The 19,653-nt window shown below is 53.1% G+C and overlaps 2 protein-coding genes and 1 long non-coding RNA gene across 9 annotated transcripts in view; 1 reads left to right on the top strand and 2 right to left on the bottom strand.

The window, feature by feature from the left end:
- Window positions 1-583: 583 nt before the first annotated feature.
- On the bottom strand, window positions 584-4,335 carry MANF (mesencephalic astrocyte derived neurotrophic factor). Its single transcript, XM_059937654.1, is given in 6 exon segments — window positions 584-1,061; window positions 2,285-2,426; window positions 3,219-3,346; window positions 4,111-4,202; window positions 4,204-4,296; window positions 4,298-4,335. Coding segments are annotated over 6 exon segments (678 nt in total). The 3' UTR covers window positions 584-876.
- A 178-nt stretch (window positions 4,336-4,513) lies between these two features.
- Window positions 4,514-6,466, top strand: LOC132375042 (uncharacterized). Of its 2 annotated transcripts, none has more exons than XR_009505864.1 (2): window positions 4,514-4,714; window positions 6,271-6,466. It is a non-coding gene; the product is annotated as an uncharacterized LOC132375042 (long non-coding RNA). The 2 variants fall into 2 exon arrangements; XR_009505865.1 differs by having other exon boundaries at window positions 6,098-6,466.
- The window catches only part of DOCK3 (dedicator of cytokinesis 3), a 384,123-nt gene continuing 370,181 nt past the window's right edge, over window positions 5,712-19,653 (bottom strand). For all 6 annotated transcript variants that reach the window (XM_059939761.1, XM_059939763.1, XM_059939762.1 and 3 more), the window contains 5 exons: window positions 15,060-15,178; window positions 13,785-13,872; window positions 9,795-9,917; window positions 9,180-9,262; window positions 5,712-8,342 (listed from right to left, as the gene is read on the bottom strand). In XM_059939761.1, the coding sequence (XP_059795744.1) occupies window positions 7,833-8,342; window positions 9,180-9,262; window positions 9,795-9,917; window positions 13,785-13,872; window positions 15,060-15,178 (923 nt within the window). In that variant the 3' untranslated portion in view covers window positions 5,712-7,832. The remainder of the gene's footprint in view (window positions 8,343-9,179; window positions 9,263-9,794; window positions 9,918-13,784; window positions 13,873-15,059; window positions 15,179-19,653) is intronic.

Genomic DNA, 19,653 nt, shown 5'->3' with positions numbered 1-19,653 from the left:
CTGGTAACTGGGTTTCCCAAGCACCAACCCCAAAGAGAGCAACTAAAAAACCAGACTCCAGGGACATGCTCTCGTGACCTCAACTGTTTGGCTTATCTTGGGTAAACAAAGGCAAAAGGCAGCCTCTCATCGGCTCTTTGTACAAACCAACTCCTGCTAGTCTTGCAAAATCCCAATTAGGCACCAGAGACTTAGGACTGACACTAGACCACAAACTCAGATGAGCAAGTAGATGGCCTGATCTGGACAGTGATTGGTGGAGGTAGCCAGGCCATCAGCATCTTTAGAAATGTGACAGTACTGAACATATGCAGTTATTGAAGTCATCGTCACAGAAAAGTGCACTAAACCTCAGTCCTGCTCACAGCCAAGTCCCATGTCAGCCCCTCTCATATGGGTAAGACAGTCCCTGTGGGCTGGGGGTATCAAGCCCAACATTCTCCTTGAGAGACCCTCCGGTCCTGCACAACCCCACGTGCCTCAGTTCCCCTGGCATCTCCAGCACTGACTGGTGGTCGGGGGACAAATGTGAATATACCTGAAAACTTTATAAACTGGAAAGCATAAACCGGTGAAATCTTCATTACGGGTAAAACCCAATTTCAGTATTCACTTTAATTCTTCAAGGACAGCTAGAAATTTTCTTCCTTTAATAAAAAAATCTCAGACATACTTTGAAGTCCTAGAGTAAATCGGCAACAGAACAAAGTGAATCCCCCCCAAGGGGGCGCTGTGGACCCAGCATCATCAGGAAAGCTCCAGGCTTCAAGCCTGACTTTGTCAGGAGCCTGCCTAAAAAATAAATTACAAAAAGGCTGTTTGGGACAGACACAGACGAAGTGTTTTTCCCCTCAGGTGCAGCAGGCATCGGGTAGACTACAAATCAGTCCGTGAACTGGCTGCCTTGGGGGCGTATTTAGGCATCAGTTCATTAATCTTCCGGATGTAGTCAGACTTTTCTGCACAGCCTTTGCACGTCTCTCCCCAGTCGTCCAGGATCTTCTTTAGCTCTTTAACTCGAAGCTTCTTCAGGTCCACTGTGCTCAGGTCGATCTGCTTGTCTGGAGAGAGCAGGGAGAATAACCAGCTGGGTGGGAGGAACAGCGGACCCCAATAGTCCCGCACATCCAAACCATCCCTTAAAACAAGCAGCCCTACTGACTGCAGGGAGAGAGACACATGCAGGTGTGTCAGTGCCCACTGCCCCCAAGAGGGGGAACTAGCCCAGGCCCCTTCACCAGGAAGGTGGGTCTCATGCTGGCAATGTCCACCACAGACATGCAGTGTCACCAGGGACAGGGATGGAGGCCATGTGGTCCTTACAGGAGGAACCTTATAGGAGGAATGTGGCTCCCCACTCCAAGTGCCTCTTAAATAGTCACAGTGCAGCCCACACAACTGTAGAATAAGAGCTCCAGGGTGACAGAGCAGATAGATCCCCTAGCCTCAATTGCCCAACACAGACCCTGGTCGGGCCCTTGAGTTAGGAGCTTACTCTTCCATGACCACTTGTGCCCACAGAGAGACCCTGAGTCATCAGGACTGAACCAGGATCACTCTCAGAAGACCAGTTATCCTTGACACAAGTGGGCGAACACAGCCCTTGGACACTCAATTCACAATAAAATATGTTGGTGCTGTTTAAATTTTACAGAAGAGGACAATGATTCCTGGCCCTGACTCCTTCTGAAGACCTGAACTGTTTTTCCCACCAGAGACTTATTCAGCAAGAGATGCTGTGCGCCCATAATCTTGGGCCTTCTTGTTGGGACACAGCCATTCTTTTCAAAATAATAAAGATCGCTGGGCCTTCAGGGCTTGCAGTCAGGACAAGCCTGTTAAAGGCAAGTCAGACTACATCCCTTCTCTGGCCAAAAACCAACATTCTCATCCTCCCTCAGACTAAAAGCCAAATCTTCACCAACTTGCAAGGCCCTCTGTGACCTGCCCACCCATCTGTCATGCCACTGGCTGCCTTTGCACTGCCTGTTTCCTCTGCCTGAAATGCTCCTCCATTAGTTATGCCCTTGGCTAATCCCCCACCTCCTTCAAAGTTTGCTGAAATGTCACCTCCTCGATGAGGCCTATTCTGACCTCCACCCACCATGATGCAAGGTGAGTCTGTGCACTGCGCCCCCCCCCCCACCATTTAACACCAACCATGCTGTGTAACTCACTCGTGAAGGCTCTAGTTTATCACGTGCCTTCCCCAGCTAGAAAGTAAACTTCATTAATGCCTGAGCAAAGAGGGTGTTCGGTGTCGGTAAAATAAGGCCACACTCACCGTATTTTAGCTCACAGATCTGGCTGTCCTTCTTCTTGAGCTTCTCACAGATCTTCTCCACAGGGATGTGGTGGGCCAGGGGCTTCGACACCTCGTTGATGATCTTGGTGGCTGCATCATCTGTGGCCCCAATGTAGTAGCACTGCAGCAAGAAAGGACAATGGCCTTCAGAAGGTGCCACTTGAGAGCTGTCTCCTCCAAAGCATATTGACATCTGAAAACATCTTCTTTCTCTGCCAGGTTCTCATTTTCCCATGCCCTGCCTGTATTGGCAGTCTGATTCAGTCAGTGTAAACCCAAGGCTCTTAATACACGCTTGGTCCCAGAGCTGACAGCCACCAGATGAATTTAAAAGTCACCACGGTTCAAACCTTTAAACAGAAAGACAAACAAACCAGAAACTGCCAGGGAAGTTAAAGCTACAAAAGCCATCGTTTCATTAGGGCTCTTGTCCTCAATTCAGCCTTGGCCTATCCTGGGCACACTTTGTAATCTTCTATTGCCCTCACACATGCCAAGACTGCTCTGGCCTCTGGGCATTCACACTGGCTATTCCCTCTGCCTGGGATGCTCTTCCCCCTTCACAATGATGACCCTTTCTCAGAAGAATTCTTGACTACTGTCTAAATCAGCACCCACTCATTCCATCCTGGTCCATTTTCTGCATGACACCCATCCCACTGCATCATTTGCCTGTCATTGCTCTCCCCTGATATTTCCAGTGCCCAGCACACAGTAGGTGCTTAATCAGTACTAAGAGGGTAACATCACAACTGCAGAACACAGAAAGCCCTTCAGTCCCACATTAGTTAACTAACAGAACATCTGGCCTCCTGAATAGACAAGTGGGCAGGGCCTTTTACTGAGAGGCCTGTGAAGCAGAGGGTTAAACAGTGGCCAGGGCCAGCTTGGGGAGGATCAGACAGCTACTCACCAACCGATTCTCTTTGCCTCTTGCTTCACGGCAGAACTTTATAAGTTCTTTTTCAATAGAGGCTGGTGAGAATGTGACACCTCTGTCTTTGAGGTCCTGGTAAAATCTTCCCAGATAAGAAATACAAACTGGAAAAGAGAGGGAAGGGAGATGCTCAGCAATCACCAAGTTGCACCGCAATTCACCAGGAGGGAACTCCGTCAGCAATTTTAATAGGAGACACGGAGAAAGGTGAGTTTTTCCATCACCGATTTTTTCAGGTGCCCACAGGTAGACAGAACCGCGCTCCGGGTTGCTGGGTCCCCTGGTTCACCCGGGGCATACGGGGATCGAGCATCACCCAATGACCCACAAACAGCTCCTCCCTGCTTTTTCCATAAAGTTTAAGCCGAGACTGAACACGTGTCCTTGAGATGGACTCACTGTGACCTCATAAATGGACAAACTGGAGGCCGAAGAAAAAAGCGATCCAAATGCTGCTCATTTCCAAATACAACACCGAACTCCGAGGTGCGGCTTCGCAACCCCATCAGACAAGGCGCGGTGCCCACGGCCGGCCCTCAGGACTCCCCACCCCGGCCAGGGCCGCTGCCGGGAGCCTCTGCCCAGTGATGGGAAAGGACCAAAACTCCAGCGTTATCCCAATTTCAGGCCAAGTTTTCTGCACGATCTAGTCCCAACTTCTTCTCGTCGGACCAATGTTTTGTAGGCCCAGGAAATGTTTTCTAGGCCCGGCGTCGGCCGCTCCTCTGGCGGACCCCGCTGGGGCCGGCCGCCCCCGCCGCCCCCGCCCGTATCAGCCCCTGCCACTGGGCCGCTCAGTGGTTTGGTTAGGTTTGGCGGCGCCGCCGCCAGGCGGGCCACAGCGCACGGACCCCCAACCCCGCAGCACCTTCGCAGTCACCCGGCCGCAGCGCCCGGCTGCCCGGCAGCACGCTCAGAGCCAGCGCCACCGCCAGCCCATGCGTGGCCCACATCCTCCTCTACCCGCCGCCGCCGCCGCCGCCGCCCGACTAAACCGCGCCCGCAGAGCAGCGCTTCCTCCAGGTCCAGGCCGCGCGCCGTGGCTCCCCATTGGCGGGTGCCCTCCGCGCCCTCCCACACGCCATGTCCCCATTGGTCCACGCGCCTCGGAGCCCAGACGGGCGGCTCCACGCTGCCCTTCCCCATTGGCTGGTGGCGTCGCCCGCCCTCGGCCCTAGACAGTTGTCGGCCGCTGATTGAACCAGGGCGGCCGGCAGGAAGCGGCCGTGAAGGCGGCGGAAGCGGCTCGGCCGCCATCTTGGGTAGGTGCCCCGGCAGTGGCTGAGGCGGAGTGCTGCAAGCTGAAGTAGGGTTTGCCTGCGTACCCCCTGTTCTGGGCCCCAAGTCGGCCCGAAAAACCCACGGACCTCCCCGCCCAGGCCCCGAATCGTGGCGCAGGTCAGGGGCTCTGTGGCCAGCCGCAACCCAACAAGGCAGGGACGGCGGGCGGCGGCAGGCGAGGCTCCGAAGAGGTGGTTTTTTTCCTTTTACCTTTTTTTAAAGGATCACGTAGGCGGGAGGACCAGACTTTGGGGAGCCCCTGCGGAGGCTCTGGCGTCTGCGAGGCTGGCGGACCACGTCCGAATTGCCCCAGCAGCTCAGGCGCCCACCCGCTTGAGCCCCGGGTAGCCGGAGCCCGCCTCGCGCGGGCCGTCAGGGGTACCCGGGCCGGGGTGGACAGACTCTGGGCTGGAGGGGCGCCCGTAGGAAGGGCTCTCCTCCGGGCTGCCTTCCCAGAGCTCAGAGAGGCACCCGGGCCAGGGTTGGTTGCGTGGCTTTGGGATCAGAAGCATCCCGCCTCAGAGTGGGGAGGTCGGGGGTTCGGAGGCTTGTCCCGCACGCTGGGAAGAGGTGCCCCCCTTTCCTCACAAGCCTCGGAAGCCTGGCCGAGGTGGCTGGCACGCCGCCTGCTGCTTCCCACTGAGCGCTCAGGGCCCTTGGCTGCCCTCATTTCCAGGGCAGGCAGGGCTTGGCTCCCTGTCTTTGAAGGCAGGACGTGGGAAAGGTTGGCTCTGCGCTCAGGGCAGAAAGGAGATGTCTATGGAGCTAAAAGGGCTTGGAGCCCAGCGACAAGGGTTGGAGAGGGGCACTTGCGCTGCTCCCAATTCAGTGAATTCAGTGGGTCAGTATCAGGTATTCATCTTTAATTCACATCACAGCAGTCAAAGGAGTGGGGAAAGGGGGGAAATAAAGTGGCAGATATTTACATTTAAAATTCACATTACTTGTTGGATTTAGAACATGCTACCACAATATATACAGTAAAATACCTTTTGGGACACCAGTACAAATTTTTTTTTTCTTTAACTTTGCTTTCTGGTACAGGTAAGACCATTTTTAAGTCACTTCTTATTTTAGACATAAATACACAAAAGAAATGGTTAGAAGTTTTCTTATTTTAAATAAGCACAGAATGCCAGAGGTTAAAAACACATTTATAGGGCTGAATACCAATTGGACATCACACTCTATACATTTTTTGCTCAAATTCCTGTACAAATACACAGCATTCAAATAGGTATTTACAAATAAGCTTGAAAGAATGAAAATCAGTATTTCACAATCTTTTCAGAGGATTCTCATCTCTTGCCTCCTACTTACCTTCAGACTGGCTGATTCTCCAATGAAAGGAATTTGGATTATGTCCTTTTCATCGAATTAGGGAAAATGGAGAGGGAGAGGGAAAACAAACCGGGCTCACCCTGTATAAGGCAAGGCCAAATGAACCCACATTCCACTCTCTACCCTCCCATGCCACCAGGTGGAGAAGGTAGATGTTCTTATGTGAGGACTGCCTGGTCCAGGGATTGAGGTTCAGAAGTGCCCTAAAACCTAAATATGCCCTCCTACCTAAGAAATCCAAAGCTAGTCTCCGATGGTCACACTTGTGAACACCAGATGGTCCAGGCCTGCCAGGACTGACCCACTCTGCTTGGAGTCGCCCTCGAAGTATCAGAAAGGACCCACAACGGTGATAAACACTCCCAGACGCCCTGAAGGTAATGCGGCCCCCCATCTTTCCTCATAGGTTACTTGCTGGCATTCCTATTAAACAACCTGGCATTTGTTTACAAGTGAAAAACACCCTAACCATGGAGGTCAGATGGGCCAGCAGAAGAGGAACTAGGGGAGAACACACCTGCTCAACAAGGAGAAGGCAGCCTTGGGACCATCAAAGTTGTGAATGCAAGCAAATAAATGTTTCGTAGACTTTTTAAAAGTAACTTAGAAGCACCCTGGTAAAATATTATTACCACCCCACCCTATTCCCCCAAATAATAAACCAAGAGGAAAATCGGTGCCCTGACCTGAAAGAGTTTCCTATAAAGACACCACTGCCTTCTGCCCAACAGACTGGGGAGGCTGGAGAAACTGCCCTCCTGCCCGCCCTGAACCCTGAGTGGTGGTCTCCACGGGCCTGGAGCTGAGGCCCTGCACTTGGCTACTGGGAGAGGATAATTCAACCTGCGTGGCTCTCTGCTTCTAAGAGGAGAAGCTCCCTCCCACCCTTTTTACCCAGGAGCTTGCTGAACCTGACCTCGAGTCCTCCGGCCTTAGAAGCCTGGCTGGGCAGCCAACCCCACTGCTTGGAGGTAGTGCTGAAAATCCCTGATTCAGGAGCTGATGACAGGCACTCTGGCCACTTCTGAAAGTTTAGAGGATTTCCGGCCCCTGCCACACCCCAGCCTCACTCCTGTATCAGCTTGTTTCTCAACACGTGGCTGCCCGGGCCCTGGGGAGGAAGGTGGAGAGGGTAGTCCCTCTGGCGCTACACCCCCACTCAAACTCCAGAGGGTAGGAGATAACCACTGCAGATCCATGCACCAAGGGGGCTCCTGCAGGGCATGGGGTGTATTAAGAGTGGAGAGGGGCAAAGGGTCAGAAATAAAAACGATGGAGGGAAAAATCCAAGGTAGGGTAGGAGGCAGGGCTGGCCCATGGAAGCCTGGCAGTATGCCCTGGGCATGCAGTTAGGCCAGGTGACATGCCTGAGCTGGCAGTTTGGTCTAGCCAGCCTCTCAGTTGCACACTCCTGGATGGAAGAGGGAGCAGGTGGGCAGACATTTGTGCAAAATGGCTTGTAGCCCCCTTGTCCACCGGTGACGTAGTCCACGTGGTCCTTGCAATCCCTGAATACAACCGTGAGCTCTTCTGTCCACACAGCAAAGGAAGAGGTCCCTAGCGCAATTTCCATTCTTCTGTGCATCTCTTCCCTGGAGGGAGGGCCTGGGCTCCTACCCCCTGGGGCCCTGCAAAGCAATCGATTCTGTCTGTGCAATATCTCCATATAGCTCCACGTGGTCTGGAACTGCAGGAGGAAGAAAGCATCTACTCCACAAAGGAAAAAGGAAAACCCATAGAAATGGAATGTAGAAAATGAAATAAAAAGAGAAGCCACAACCCTTCATGCTGCTGTGGCCTCTGTACATGGCAACACACGAGTTCACGGCAGTAGAAATGTAGACTCGGGGTGGTCCTCTCCTGAGTGCCAGGCCTCTCTGGCTCCCTGCGGGGGGACTTGCTTTTCAGACCTGGAGTGGTGGGGCAAGCTGCTCACTGAGGGTGGTGTCCCAGCTGCCTCCCTGCCCCTCATTGTTCCCCTCGGCTGTGCTCCCAGGCCATGCGAGCCTGCTCTTCCTTGGTGCTCCCAGGAGGCAGCGAGGCCTTGCGATGCAGGCCCCGAGGCCTCTCAGCCTCCTCGCGCAGCAGCATACCCTCGTCGTGCTCCAGGGCCGGCAGGCGGGGGTGGTAGGGCTTGGGTGGCAGCGCAGGTGGGTCCATGGGGTCCTGAGGGATGACACATCCCGGGGCTGAGTGGCTTCGGCACGGCTGGGCCTTGATGGAGTCCAGGACAGCGGACTCGGAGAGGCTGTAGTGGACGGGGAGGTAGGGCGGCTCAAGATCTTCGTCAGCATTCCAGGCCTGGCTCGGCACGGAGTCCATGGTGTCGGTTCGAGGAGGGGCCTCCGAGGAGTGCCCAAAGTTACTCTCGCTTAGGGAAGACACACCGCTGCTGGCACTGCCAGACAGCGTAGAGTTGCTGCCATCCAGGCCCGACTGGGGGCTTGTGGGGGAGGCTGGGATAGGGTGGAGAGGAGACTGCAAAAGAAAAGGTAGAAATGTTAGAATCCCTCTTTCTAAACAGGCTGGCTGGCCCACCATGGGAAGAGAAGACCAAGAGTCTGCTTATTAATGAACTTTAAAATAATCCTCATCAACAGCATGTTTCTTGTTTCATCATCAGTCACCCCCTAGCTCTTCCCTTCCCCCAACAAGCCAGTAGAGCCCCAGAATCACCTGCATTTCTGTGGCTAAAAAGTGGCCCTGTCTTGGCTGCTGGGCAGTTGTGCCCCCTGAAGCCATGTCCCAGGCTGCTGGCTGTGGCTCTGGGGTACAGACAGAAGGGCTGGGTCATCAGGCCAGTTGGTGAGGGTAGAAAGAACCCTAGTGGGCCATGGACCAGATGAGTGCATTCTGCTGCCAAAATCTATGACAGTCTTTTCCAATTTGCAGAAAAGTTAACGAGTTTTTCGTAAAGGTCTGGTATCTGATGCGTCTTGCTTTGAGTGGACTCCAGTTTAAAGTGCTCTATGATCCACCACAGGAATGTTTCTTTACGTCTTGAACTGTGGTGTGTTGATAAGTTGGGTGTTGGAAGGGAACCCCCTGGCTTCTCACTGCTCGTTGCTCACATACTCTGGGTACCATGTGTTGCCGTCTCCAGGACCCTCTGACTTCCCTGCCCCCATCACATTTGTTGCAGGACACATTGGTCATCTGCATCCCAAGTGTGGCTCTGGCCACCCTGAGCTTCTGCCAGGCTGGGCTCTCAGGGACAGAAGCAGGAGAGGTAGACCTCAGGTGTCTCAGAGGTAATTCTAGCAGCTGAGATGACTCCTCTCACATCCTGGTGGGGGTGTCATCTTAGTGCATTACCTTGCGCAGGGTCCGGGCTGGGAGGGCCGGGGGGGTGTCACCCAGGGGGTGGTGGAAGGCGTCAAAGTGTAGGGAGTAATGACCTGCAAAGGAAACAGAACCAGAGCCTCAGCTGGGCCTTCTTGCACTGCAAGTCAGCATATCTTGCAGGGCCAACTGGACAGATGTGAGTCTCCTGCAACCCCTCAGCATTGAAGGCCACTGGAAAACCTCTCTTTTCACTGAAGTTCTCCAAAACAAGCTGCTGGAGTAAAGACACCCATGCCACACAGGAGGTCAAGAAGGTCGAGTGCATCAGAGCCCATGGAACAACAGACCGCAGACAGTGGCAGCTCTCAGCCCACTGCTTGGCGATGACAAGCTGGTGAGTATCATGCTTGGCATGGTCAGTTCTGATGTCTTCAGCCTCCACGGTTGGAAAGGCCTCACTGAGCTCACCTGCTGTGCTTGGAAACCTCACTGACCCCCAAGCCCAGCAGGATCCTTCCTGCAGTGGGGATGTTTTTTCCTTGGCTGAGTCGGCCCATCTTCTCAGCCTGGAGGGCTGTTGCCCTTGCCTGTGAGTAGAATCTGAGACTGGGGACTATCTGGGGGACCCGCTGGAGGTCTTCTTACCATGCAGCAGGCTTCGGGGAGGCACTGGGGGGGCCAGGATGCACCCCGTGTGGGCAGACAGGAAGGGCTGGGCCTCTCGGGCTCCGCTATCCAGGCTCCAGCTGCTGGGGGCTGCTGGCACCGCTGAAGGGTGAAAACAGATGGCATGAAGGGAGGTTACTTCTTGAGCCACCCTCTGAGAGAAGCCTGTCCTACAGCCTATGGCTTCTGCAGGTGCATACTATGTACTCAGCACACGTGGGAGTGGCACGCCAGCTCCTAAGACACAAAACACTGGCCAAGCAAGACACTGTGGCCCACAGGGGACCGTGGTCAGGACAGAAGCCACTTAAGAGGACGGCAACAGAGTGAACTGATGTCTGAAGAATACTCAGGATACAGTAAGCGGAGAGAAAGTGCAGCAAGGAGTGAGCATCTGCAGCCTCCAGGACTTGCCAGGAGGAGAAGAGAGAACAGAAGAGGTGAGAAGAGGAGAGTCAAACAGGCTGATGGGACTGCAAAAAAAGAGAGAGAGTGCGAGCGCGCACCTATGGAGAGTCTTACCAAGGTCAGGATTCAGGGCTCTCCCATAGCCCTGGCCCAATGGGAAAAGCAGGGAGCAGGATGGGCGGGCAGCAGAGACTGCCTCCATCCACAGCTGGCGCACGGCCAGGGAGTGGGCAGGAGCTGCCCCCAAGCTGGCCCCACAAAGAGCCTGTGGTACGTACAAGCTTTGCCCATCCCTGTTGCTTCTGTGCCCACTGGCCGGGCTTGGGATGCACAGGGGTTTTCTAGGTAAGGACTGGTATTCACTGTGTCTGCTGGAGGAGAGTCTAAAGCCCGTGAGTCATGGCCCAGGTCCAGCAGGGACCACTGCTTCCAGAGAGGAGGGAGGGCTGTGGAGCCCATGGGTGCTTTGGGGCATGTGGAGAGGCCCAGTTCCTGGCACCCACATGCTATGGGTGCAGGGTAGAGTGGGCCCTGGACAAAGAGAAACACAGGGTGTCCACCTATGGTAAGGAAGAAGTCCAGTGCCAGAATACTGGCCCTTCAGCCACAGCTGGGGTGCGTGACTTTGTAGGGGGGGAGAGGAGAGGAGGAATGGCTGGACCTTGGGGTCCGAGGAGCAGAAAGGGGGCATGTGAATGCTACTGGCCAACTCCTCCTGGAGAACAAATAACACTGACAAGAAATACGCCCTTTCTCTTACAAAGCCAGACAGGCACCAATTCCCTTTTGGGCTCTCCTAGAGAGAGAAGCGGCCTACCCACTGGCTTTGTTCTGAGGCAGTCATAGCTAAAGTGAGCCTGACGAGGCTGGGGTTTGGGTTCTTCCCACTCCAGGTCCTGAGTGGGGAACGCCAGGGCCTAATGGGACCTGAGAGGCTCTGGGAGGGAAGGAGCTGGAGCTTAGCCGTTGAGGAGGATGTGGCCAGGAGGGGCTGGGCCCCATGTGGTCCAGGGATAAGGTGATGGGTCATGTCCATCCTAGTCCTCCTCACTGGTCCAGAACTGCTGTGGGCTTGCAGCAGAACACAGGGTAGAACTCAACGACCTCAACAGCTTCAGTTCTGAGGAGCGTGGCTCAGTCTCATGGGATGGCTGACGGCTGGTGGCAGAAGGGAGGGCGTGGCAGTGATTGGGTAGACAGACACTCAGCTGTCCACTGAAAGGAGGAAAGAATTCTGACTCTGGTGAACACCAGGTGGATTCCACCAGAAGGCCTCCTCGGAGAGCCTGAGCCACCCTAAGAACAGGACAGGCCTATTCTCATGTAGGCTTTCCTCAAGATGCAGCATGAGCTTCCTGGTCCTCAGCACTGAGCCTCCCTCTCCCGAAAAGGAGAAGTTCCATCTCCATAAAAAGCCACCAAACCTCACGGAATAAGAAGCTTGGAGGTGGGTCTGGGCAGCTTCCCCAAAGGGGCTCTGACAGCCCAAGATCTCATGTGCACATCTAGACCCCAGAAGAACTGTGGGACTGCAAAAGTTTACCCACAAGGGCCCAGAGGATCTTGCAGGTAGGAACGCTATGGGGGAAGAAAGCTGGCAAGGCTGCAATGGTGTACAAAGGGTACCTGCCTGAGCCCCTCCGTGTGAACCAGAAATCATCAAGCTCACCCTGTAGCCTGCTGTTGGTGACCACTGAGACCAGTGAACTTGTGCCATACAGCACAAGTGCGTTGGGGTTAGTGGAAAATCTAAGATGCACAGACCTATCCTAGGAGAAGAGGGGCAATCCCCACTGTGTCCTGGCCATTTCTCTCTCTCTCTGTTACGGGGCACCACTGGCCTGAGGTCCCCTGTGCACAGCCCACAGCCTCGAGGGCAGGCTTGCCTGGTCTGGGAGTCACTGCCTGGCAAAGAGAGACACATGTAAGTGAGAAGTGGAGTTCTCATGGGACTCAAGATCCCGATGACAAGAGAATGGTGACAAGTATGCACAGTTCCTGCCCTGGAGGATCCAGGTAGAGACTTAGGGAGTTATTACTCTGGCCTATGTGTTCCCCCTAGGCAAATGTCTAGTTTGCTACCCACTGAGCACTGGCTTTGTGGCTTAAATGGGCTTGCTCTGGGCTCAGCCTTTGTTCTGAGACAACCCTCTTTCCTTCCCACACCTGGGGGGTGGTGGGCATATCCAGCTTCTTGCTGCAGCTTGGTCTGAAGCCTGAAGCTCTTCTGGGTCCGGTTGGCATTAAGGTCCTGGTCTGGCCACCAGCACCCACTTGAGCTCTGAGCCAATCTGTGCTCTTGGCTAGATCTGAGATTGCTCCACAACTCAGGTAAAGAGAAGCCACTGTGGATTCTGGCCCTCAAGGCCAAAAGGGCACTCTGTTTTGGGGCACAGGTGCAGGGGTCCAGGTAAGCCGCATGTTTTGGGGATGTGCAACCTTGAGGCTAGGAAGGCATCTTCAGCCAGAATCTCCATGCCCTTTGTGGTTGAGTACCCGGTGCCGATGCCTACCAGGCACTGAGGTCATGGACCCCGTGCGTGGTCTCCTTAAAGAGGACAGAGAGGCATATCCTCCATGATGAGCAAGGGAGGAACAATGACAGTGGGAACAGCAGACAGTACTTGGTGAAGAGGTGCAATGATGACATGACAACAGCTTTGGAGGGACATGTTCTGATGGGACAGCAGGTTGTATTGCTGGGGACTAAGTGTGCCCTAAACTCCAACAGATGGAGGAGAGGGGAGGGGAACCTACAGGGAGTGGGCTGACATGGGTACGGTTCTTTGTGGCAGGTAGGCTTAGCATAGTCCCCACACAGGTATTGTTCTATGTTAAATGAACTCAGGTCTCCGTGTTTGGGCCGGGGTCATATGGGTTCAAGTCTGGTTCTTCCTTCAGCTTGCTGAAGCAGAACACAGGGTAAAACTCCACTATCTATAAACAGCCTCTGTTCTAATTATTGCCTAGTCTCATGGTATAGTTGTTGGACTTGCAATGTGTAAAAAATGGACTCACAGTAGCTGCAGGCCAGAGCGGCTCTAGCGGGACTGAAGTCCCTTGGACAGGACTGTCTCTGGGAAACTCACTTTGCCATGGCCTGTCCTTCCCATTATTCTTGGGGGCAGACTTGGCCACAGGCCTGTTCTGAGCAACAAGGAGAGGTCCCCGTGGGCCCAAGTTGAGAGGGACCAAAGGGGCCACAGGGCCTGCTGAATTCTGGGGCTGGTTGGGAGGAGCCCCGGGGAGTGGCTGCCCACCGTTTGCATACGGCAGCCCAAGTTTTCATAAAGGTGGGCTCAGGGCAGGTGGCAGCTGGGGCTTCTCAGAGGGTGGGCCCTGGGGAGGGAGAGATACAAACAAACAGGATCCAAACCTTAGCATCAAGCCAGACGTGGGTTAAACAGTGAACACAGGAACTGGTCAGGACTCTGGACAGATAGACTGGCCTGGGCATTAGAGTGTGGCTCAGCCTTGGCCAGCTGGTGCTTAGGGACAAAAGTCAGACGCTCAGGATGGGGATAAACATGGGAGAAGGCCACCTGGGAAGGGGAATTATACCTTTTTCAGCCACAGACAGATTGGGATCACTGCAGGGTTTGCAGGCTCCAACCACTTGCTGGAACAGGGCCCGCTGGAAGTTTGGCAGCTGAGGGAAGGAGAAAAACATCAAAGAGTGAAAACAACCAGTTACACCTTGGGGGCAGTGTTGTGGGCCACAGGAGCCAGGATATTCCAGGATCAGATGGAAAAATCAAAGCAGTGGTACAGCTCATGCTTGAGATGTGTTGAGAACATCAGGCCAGCTGGAGAACTATCCATGCTATCTGGCTCTGAGTCCTGCCATGTGCAGTGTTTGAGGGTCCACCCTCCAGTGTCTGCCTGGGCTCCAGGTTGTCCTGTACATGGCCAAGAAAAAGGACACAGGCACCCGAGGGTATCTAACTGTATCCTTCTGTCCTGCCAAGGAGACCCACTGGTAGAAAGGATTTAGGGACCCCTTTCACCCCTGAGCACTGGCAGGTTTAGTCTCCTGGAGATGCCCCACAGGCACAGGCCCATGTGAGCACTGAGGGCAGGGAAAGGGAAGCACTCAAGCCCAAAGTCACAGACAGGACCTACTGTTCTGATGGGCAGCGGCCAGGCAGACCTGCTCCTTCCACCTGGCAGGGCTGACCAGGCACAGGGAGGTACTGCTGGGAAGTCCTGGCACTCTGGGACTAGGTAACAGTTGTTTGGAGGTGACTTTCATGGACCCTGACAGAAGGGCGGGGCAGACTGGACAGGAGGGGAAGGAGCTAATCCCTGCAGCTTCTTGTTCAAGGGCCCCATATAGGATATCTGGAGAGCTGTGCAAATGGTGTGGAGGGTAGTCCCAGTGGGTAGAGAGGGGCTTCAGGTGGGTGGATGGATGGATGGATGGATGGATGAAAGAGGCAGAGTTTGCCCCAGTGAGGATGTCCTTCACACACACAGGGAAGAAGGCCATTTTCTAGACCCACGTCCACCACTGCCTTCTTGGGACAGAAAAGAACCAATTTTCTCTGCCAGACTGTTTATAGATGGAGTCCAGGAGGCTGGCCAGAAGGATAGAGAGCCACACAAACAATGGTGGTTCCAACCCTGCCACCACTCTACCCACAGCTGTATTCCATCTGGACTGCTGGTCCGCACATTCAGTGCAGTTCCCATCTAGGAGCCCAGCAGCCTTCTGAGGGTCTTATGGCAGAATGAGGGAGGCACGAAGGACAATGCAGAAAGCCTAGCAAGTGCAACGAGGGAAGCCCAGGCCAACACACTTGCAGCAAAGGGCAGTCAGTAGGCTGGCTCCATTACCTGTCCGTTCTCCAGGATGGCTGCTGGATACATGGCACTGCTTGGGCGATCCCGGTGTGTGGGCAGCAGCAACATCATTTCCCGGGCATGGCGGTACTTATCTGGCAGAGAGGGAGAGCCTGTAACCAAGTGAGAACAATCACGCACAGATGACAAGCCACAGATGGAGGGCCCAGAGGGCAGGCATCCTTGGGGCCAAGGAACCAGGATGGGTGTCCCCTTGCAGTTGGGGTGAGGATGAACTCAGCAAGCACAGGAGGAATGAAGCAGAGCCTGGTGGTTAGATGGTGGCGGGGGCTGCACCTGGCATCCCAGCCAAGGCACACATACTACAGCCTGGGGCAATGCAGACTCGCCGACAGCGCCCTCACCATGCTCAGAGGCAGATCATGAGGAGAGCTGGGGACTGGACCTGGGGCCCTAGGGGCCCTCTGCATCCAGCACTCTTGGGAGATGGGTGTGGCCTGGGTGCTGAGCTCTCTCAGGGGGCCCAGGCCAGCTTGCAATGGAGCCATCACACAGAAACAGACACACTCAGATAACACAGCAGCACAGTTCTTACTTGACACACTGTTTCTACACACTTACCTTCTCCAGACACCACTGGCCCTGTTCCCAGCTGGCTCCCTACCACCTTTTCCCAGATTCCAAGCCTCCAGTGCCTGGCCTCTGCCTTCCTGGCCATCCTACTGCAGACCCAGCCACACTGGCTGGGGGCCCAGGGCCCTGCACACAGGGGGCTCTCCAGGGTTTCTAAGACTTGCCCTTCAGTGAACTCGGGAGTCATGGAGCTAGTCTGGGACTTGTGGGTCTTTAACCCAGGCTCTTGAGTTGACTTGGTTCATGCCCTTCTCTTGTGAGACCTCCTCTGGCCTGAGGGGCTGTTATGGAGGCCAGATGTGGTGTGGCTTAGTCCCCATTGATGCAGGCCACAGCTATGGGCCCAGGAACCTGTCAACCAATGGTCCTCAAGGGGACCTTCCACAGAAGTAGTGAGAATAAACTTGCAGGCTTCCCTTGGGAAGATATAATTTAGAAGGCCCTCCAAACGTGTATCACTCATTGTGCCAAACACCAGCATGTCCATGTCAAACTAGTGGGGTCTTCTGGACCCTTCGTGGGAAGGTCACCTGGACCCCAGTGCCCCCTACTTGCCCACTGGCAGCTCGGCAGCCTCTGGCTGGTTCAAGTGGTTGAAACCCCTCTCTGTGGCGTTTTCTTAGTGAGGCTCCATCTGAGAGGTCAACCTGCAGCTCAGGAGGCTGTGTGTCCCTGAAAACCAGGGTCTCTGGGCCTTCCTGTGAGTGTGCCGTCCAGGCACTGTCAGGGTACAACTAAAAAAGGTCTTCTGCAGCCAGGCGGTCTTGAGAAATGCCTCTTGTACTCATTTTAGTCCAAGAAGATGAGGCTTAAATATGTTGAAAAAGTCAGTATATTAAAAACAAGTAAGGCAATTATTATTTAAGTAAACTTCTTCCACAGCTGGTCTGAGCGATACTGTTTACAGAACCTCAGGGCTGGCTCTAAGACCTAGTTATAAAAATATCCTTCATTGATAAGGGAATGAGTAAAGTATGCTTTTTTGAAAAACTTGGCCTGAATTGCTACTATTTGGTGATTTTTTTTTACTTACATCAATATTTTCTTTTAGAACTTATGCTCTGAGGCAACCTCAAAAAGACGGCTGTGTAAAGAAAAAAGGAAAAGGGCTCCTAATCCCACTGGTTTCTATAGTGCCTTTCCAGCAAGAAACTCTGAATACTCCCTGGGTCCTGCTGGCCACATCTCTGGACAGGGGTACCCCCAACTTGGCGTGCACAGAGACACAGCCCCTTTATACCAACTCAGTTACATCAAACTCATATCTAATACCTATCCCGCACCAGGCATGTGGTTGGAACATGGTGTACCGCCTTGCTTAGCTTGGCCATGGTCCCTCACCTCACGGAGCTCACAGTCTGGCTCACCAGGCCAACCCCAGATCTGCACACTCAATATCCTGATACATGTTGCAGGGCTAGGATGGCGGGACAGCAGCCTGCAGGCCCCAGGGGCTATGCTGAGGATTTGTATCCATGTTATGGAGGCCTCTCTGGTGCGAAAACAAAAGGGTGCTCTGTGCTACCACTAGATTTTCTAACTCTATCATCTTCCTTCCTTCCCAGTTGTCTTCCCTGGGCAGCCAATACCATGGTAGGAGAGAGTGATGGCTACTTTTCATGAAAACATTTAAACACCACAAGGGCTTTTGTGTCACAGGACTTTTGAACTACTTCAGTTGTAGTTTGGTAAACCCCAGGGGGGCTAAGTCCCAGCATGACTGAGTTATTCAAGGAGGATCAATCAAAATCTCCATGTTTCCTAGCCCCACTCAGCCTTTTGACCACCAGGGGGTGCTGCTGATGTACAAGAGTTTAGACTATGCCTTGCAGCCCATTCAACTTGAAGGTTTCCAAAGCAACAAGAACCACAGCAGAGTGTCAATGGGCACGGCAAGGAAGGCTATTGGTGACATGACCACTCCTGGGAGTGGGGAAAGTGACTCCAATGCAAAGGACTCTCCAGAACACTCTCCATGAAAGCCTTCCCCTCATCCGTAACATCAGACATAAACCCCAGAGTGGGCCGCTCTGTTTCTTTGGTGACCCCAGTGCATCTACTACTTCACCTACCACATTTATCTAAAAATATCAGTCTTCCTCTATGACACCAGGTCACAGTCTGTATCTTCTCTCACATGTGGGCCTGACACATGTTGGGCCCATGGTTTCCTCCAGATGGGCCTACACATGGATTGCATGGATGCTGTAGCCTAGAAGTGACTTCCTGCTCTTTCTTAATAGCCTCTGCTCTTATCATGATTCCCAGCTTTGGGCCCCATTCTGTTTAACCATTTTGTTCACTTTTATACTTCATATCTACTCCAGAAAGGGAGGGAGCTCCTATCAGCCTTTCACTATATGATATTCTAGAGTTTGACCATCATGATAGCTTACCTCCAGAGATGGCGACCATCAATGTCTTCCCTCCCAAAACACATGCCACTCCTCACATCATGAGGTGCAGTCTTATTCCACACCCTGGTATTTGGGTTGGCCTTAGTGACTTGATTAACCAACAGAATGTGGCAAAAGGGATGTTCTGGGACTTCCAAAGCTGGGTAATAAGAAGTCTTGCAGCTTTTGACTGGGTGTCTTGGAATCCTTGCTCTGGGGAAAATCGGTTGCATGCTGTGAGAAGCTCAAGCTACAGAGAGAGGTCATACGTAGGGACTCAGGTTGACAGCCCCAGCTGAGCTCCCAGCTGACAGGTATTATCACCTGCCAGCCACGTGAGCGAGCCATCTTGGATGTCCAGCCTAGTTGAGTCTTGAGATGATTCCAGCCCCCGGTGACATCTGACTGCAAGCTCATGAGAGACTGCAACTGAGAATTGCTCAGTGAGCCCTGTTAACCCACAGAATCACGCAAGATGATAATAAATTGTGGTTTTAAGCCACTAAGTTTTGGTGGGTGGTTTATTATGCAGCAATTGATAACCAAGCCTTTTGAAATAAAAAGGGATCACTTCCAAACAGGGAGAACATAACTTCTCTCTATTCAACTCTGATGGTGTAAGAGCAACGCAGACTTCTCACTGAGCACTCGTAAAAGCTTGATGAGGGAATAGATTAGTATATGGTTAGCTGGAAGGACAAACGTGTTACCAGAAAGCCTGTGAGGTCCCTGATGGCGTCTTTGTCCTCTTCAGGGCACCGAGTACCAGGCACTGCCTAGAGGAAGTGTCTGAGCAATGTCAGAGTGGAAGTGAGTTAAAATGTCCATCCTTTGCTGCCTCTGTTTTTATCAATAATCATGGTTCAGAGATCTGACTTCAGCAAGAATACCCAGCTAAAGACTTAGATATGGCTGAGTATATCTTAGAGAGTGTTCAGGTTAGGAAAAAACCCACACGACAGATTAGATTACAAAATCTGTTTCTGCAGCTCTATTCAGGAGCATTACCTTAAGACATTGCAAATGCTAACCTCCACTACAGAAGTCATGGCTGACTTCTCAGGGTTTCCTTCCTTTTTATTCCCCAAACCATCTTTTGATGTACCTTCTTTATAACACAAATCACTGTTGCTTCTCTATGTTTGCAGCCCTCACATACTGACAAATCTTCAACATGCACCCATTTGTTGGATCATTTTTCTTCTTTAACACTAGAAATACCTGCTTCCAAATGCTGGCTCCCCTTTTTTGAGTGCCTTGGTCCATGTTAGGGAGGCAATCATGGAAGTGGAATGGGCATCAGACTGAGGGCTGGCAAGTGTAAAGACTCAAACTCCAAAATCAACTTGGCCACAAACTGGTTGGATGGCCTTAAGCCCCTCTCACTGGACCTGTGTCCTCCACAGGGAATGAGGGGTTGGGCTGGATGCTTCAGGTGAAAGTCTGTAACTGTGCCTGTTGCAGCCTTACCCCCCTTCTGCTGTCTGCTGAGGCTTTTCCCAGTTGGCCACTGCATCTCTCTCTCCATCACTGCTACTGTGGGCCTTTCAGGTTTGTGTGCTATGAAAGAAAAGGGTTTTTTTTTCCCCTCAGTGACC

This window comes from Balaenoptera ricei, chromosome 11, assembly GCF_028023285.1.
Source record: "Balaenoptera ricei isolate mBalRic1 chromosome 11, mBalRic1.hap2, whole genome shotgun sequence".
In the NCBI taxonomy this organism is placed as follows: Eukaryota; Metazoa; Chordata; class Mammalia; order Artiodactyla; family Balaenopteridae; genus Balaenoptera; species Balaenoptera ricei.
This window is presented reverse-complemented; position numbering and strand designations above follow the sequence as displayed.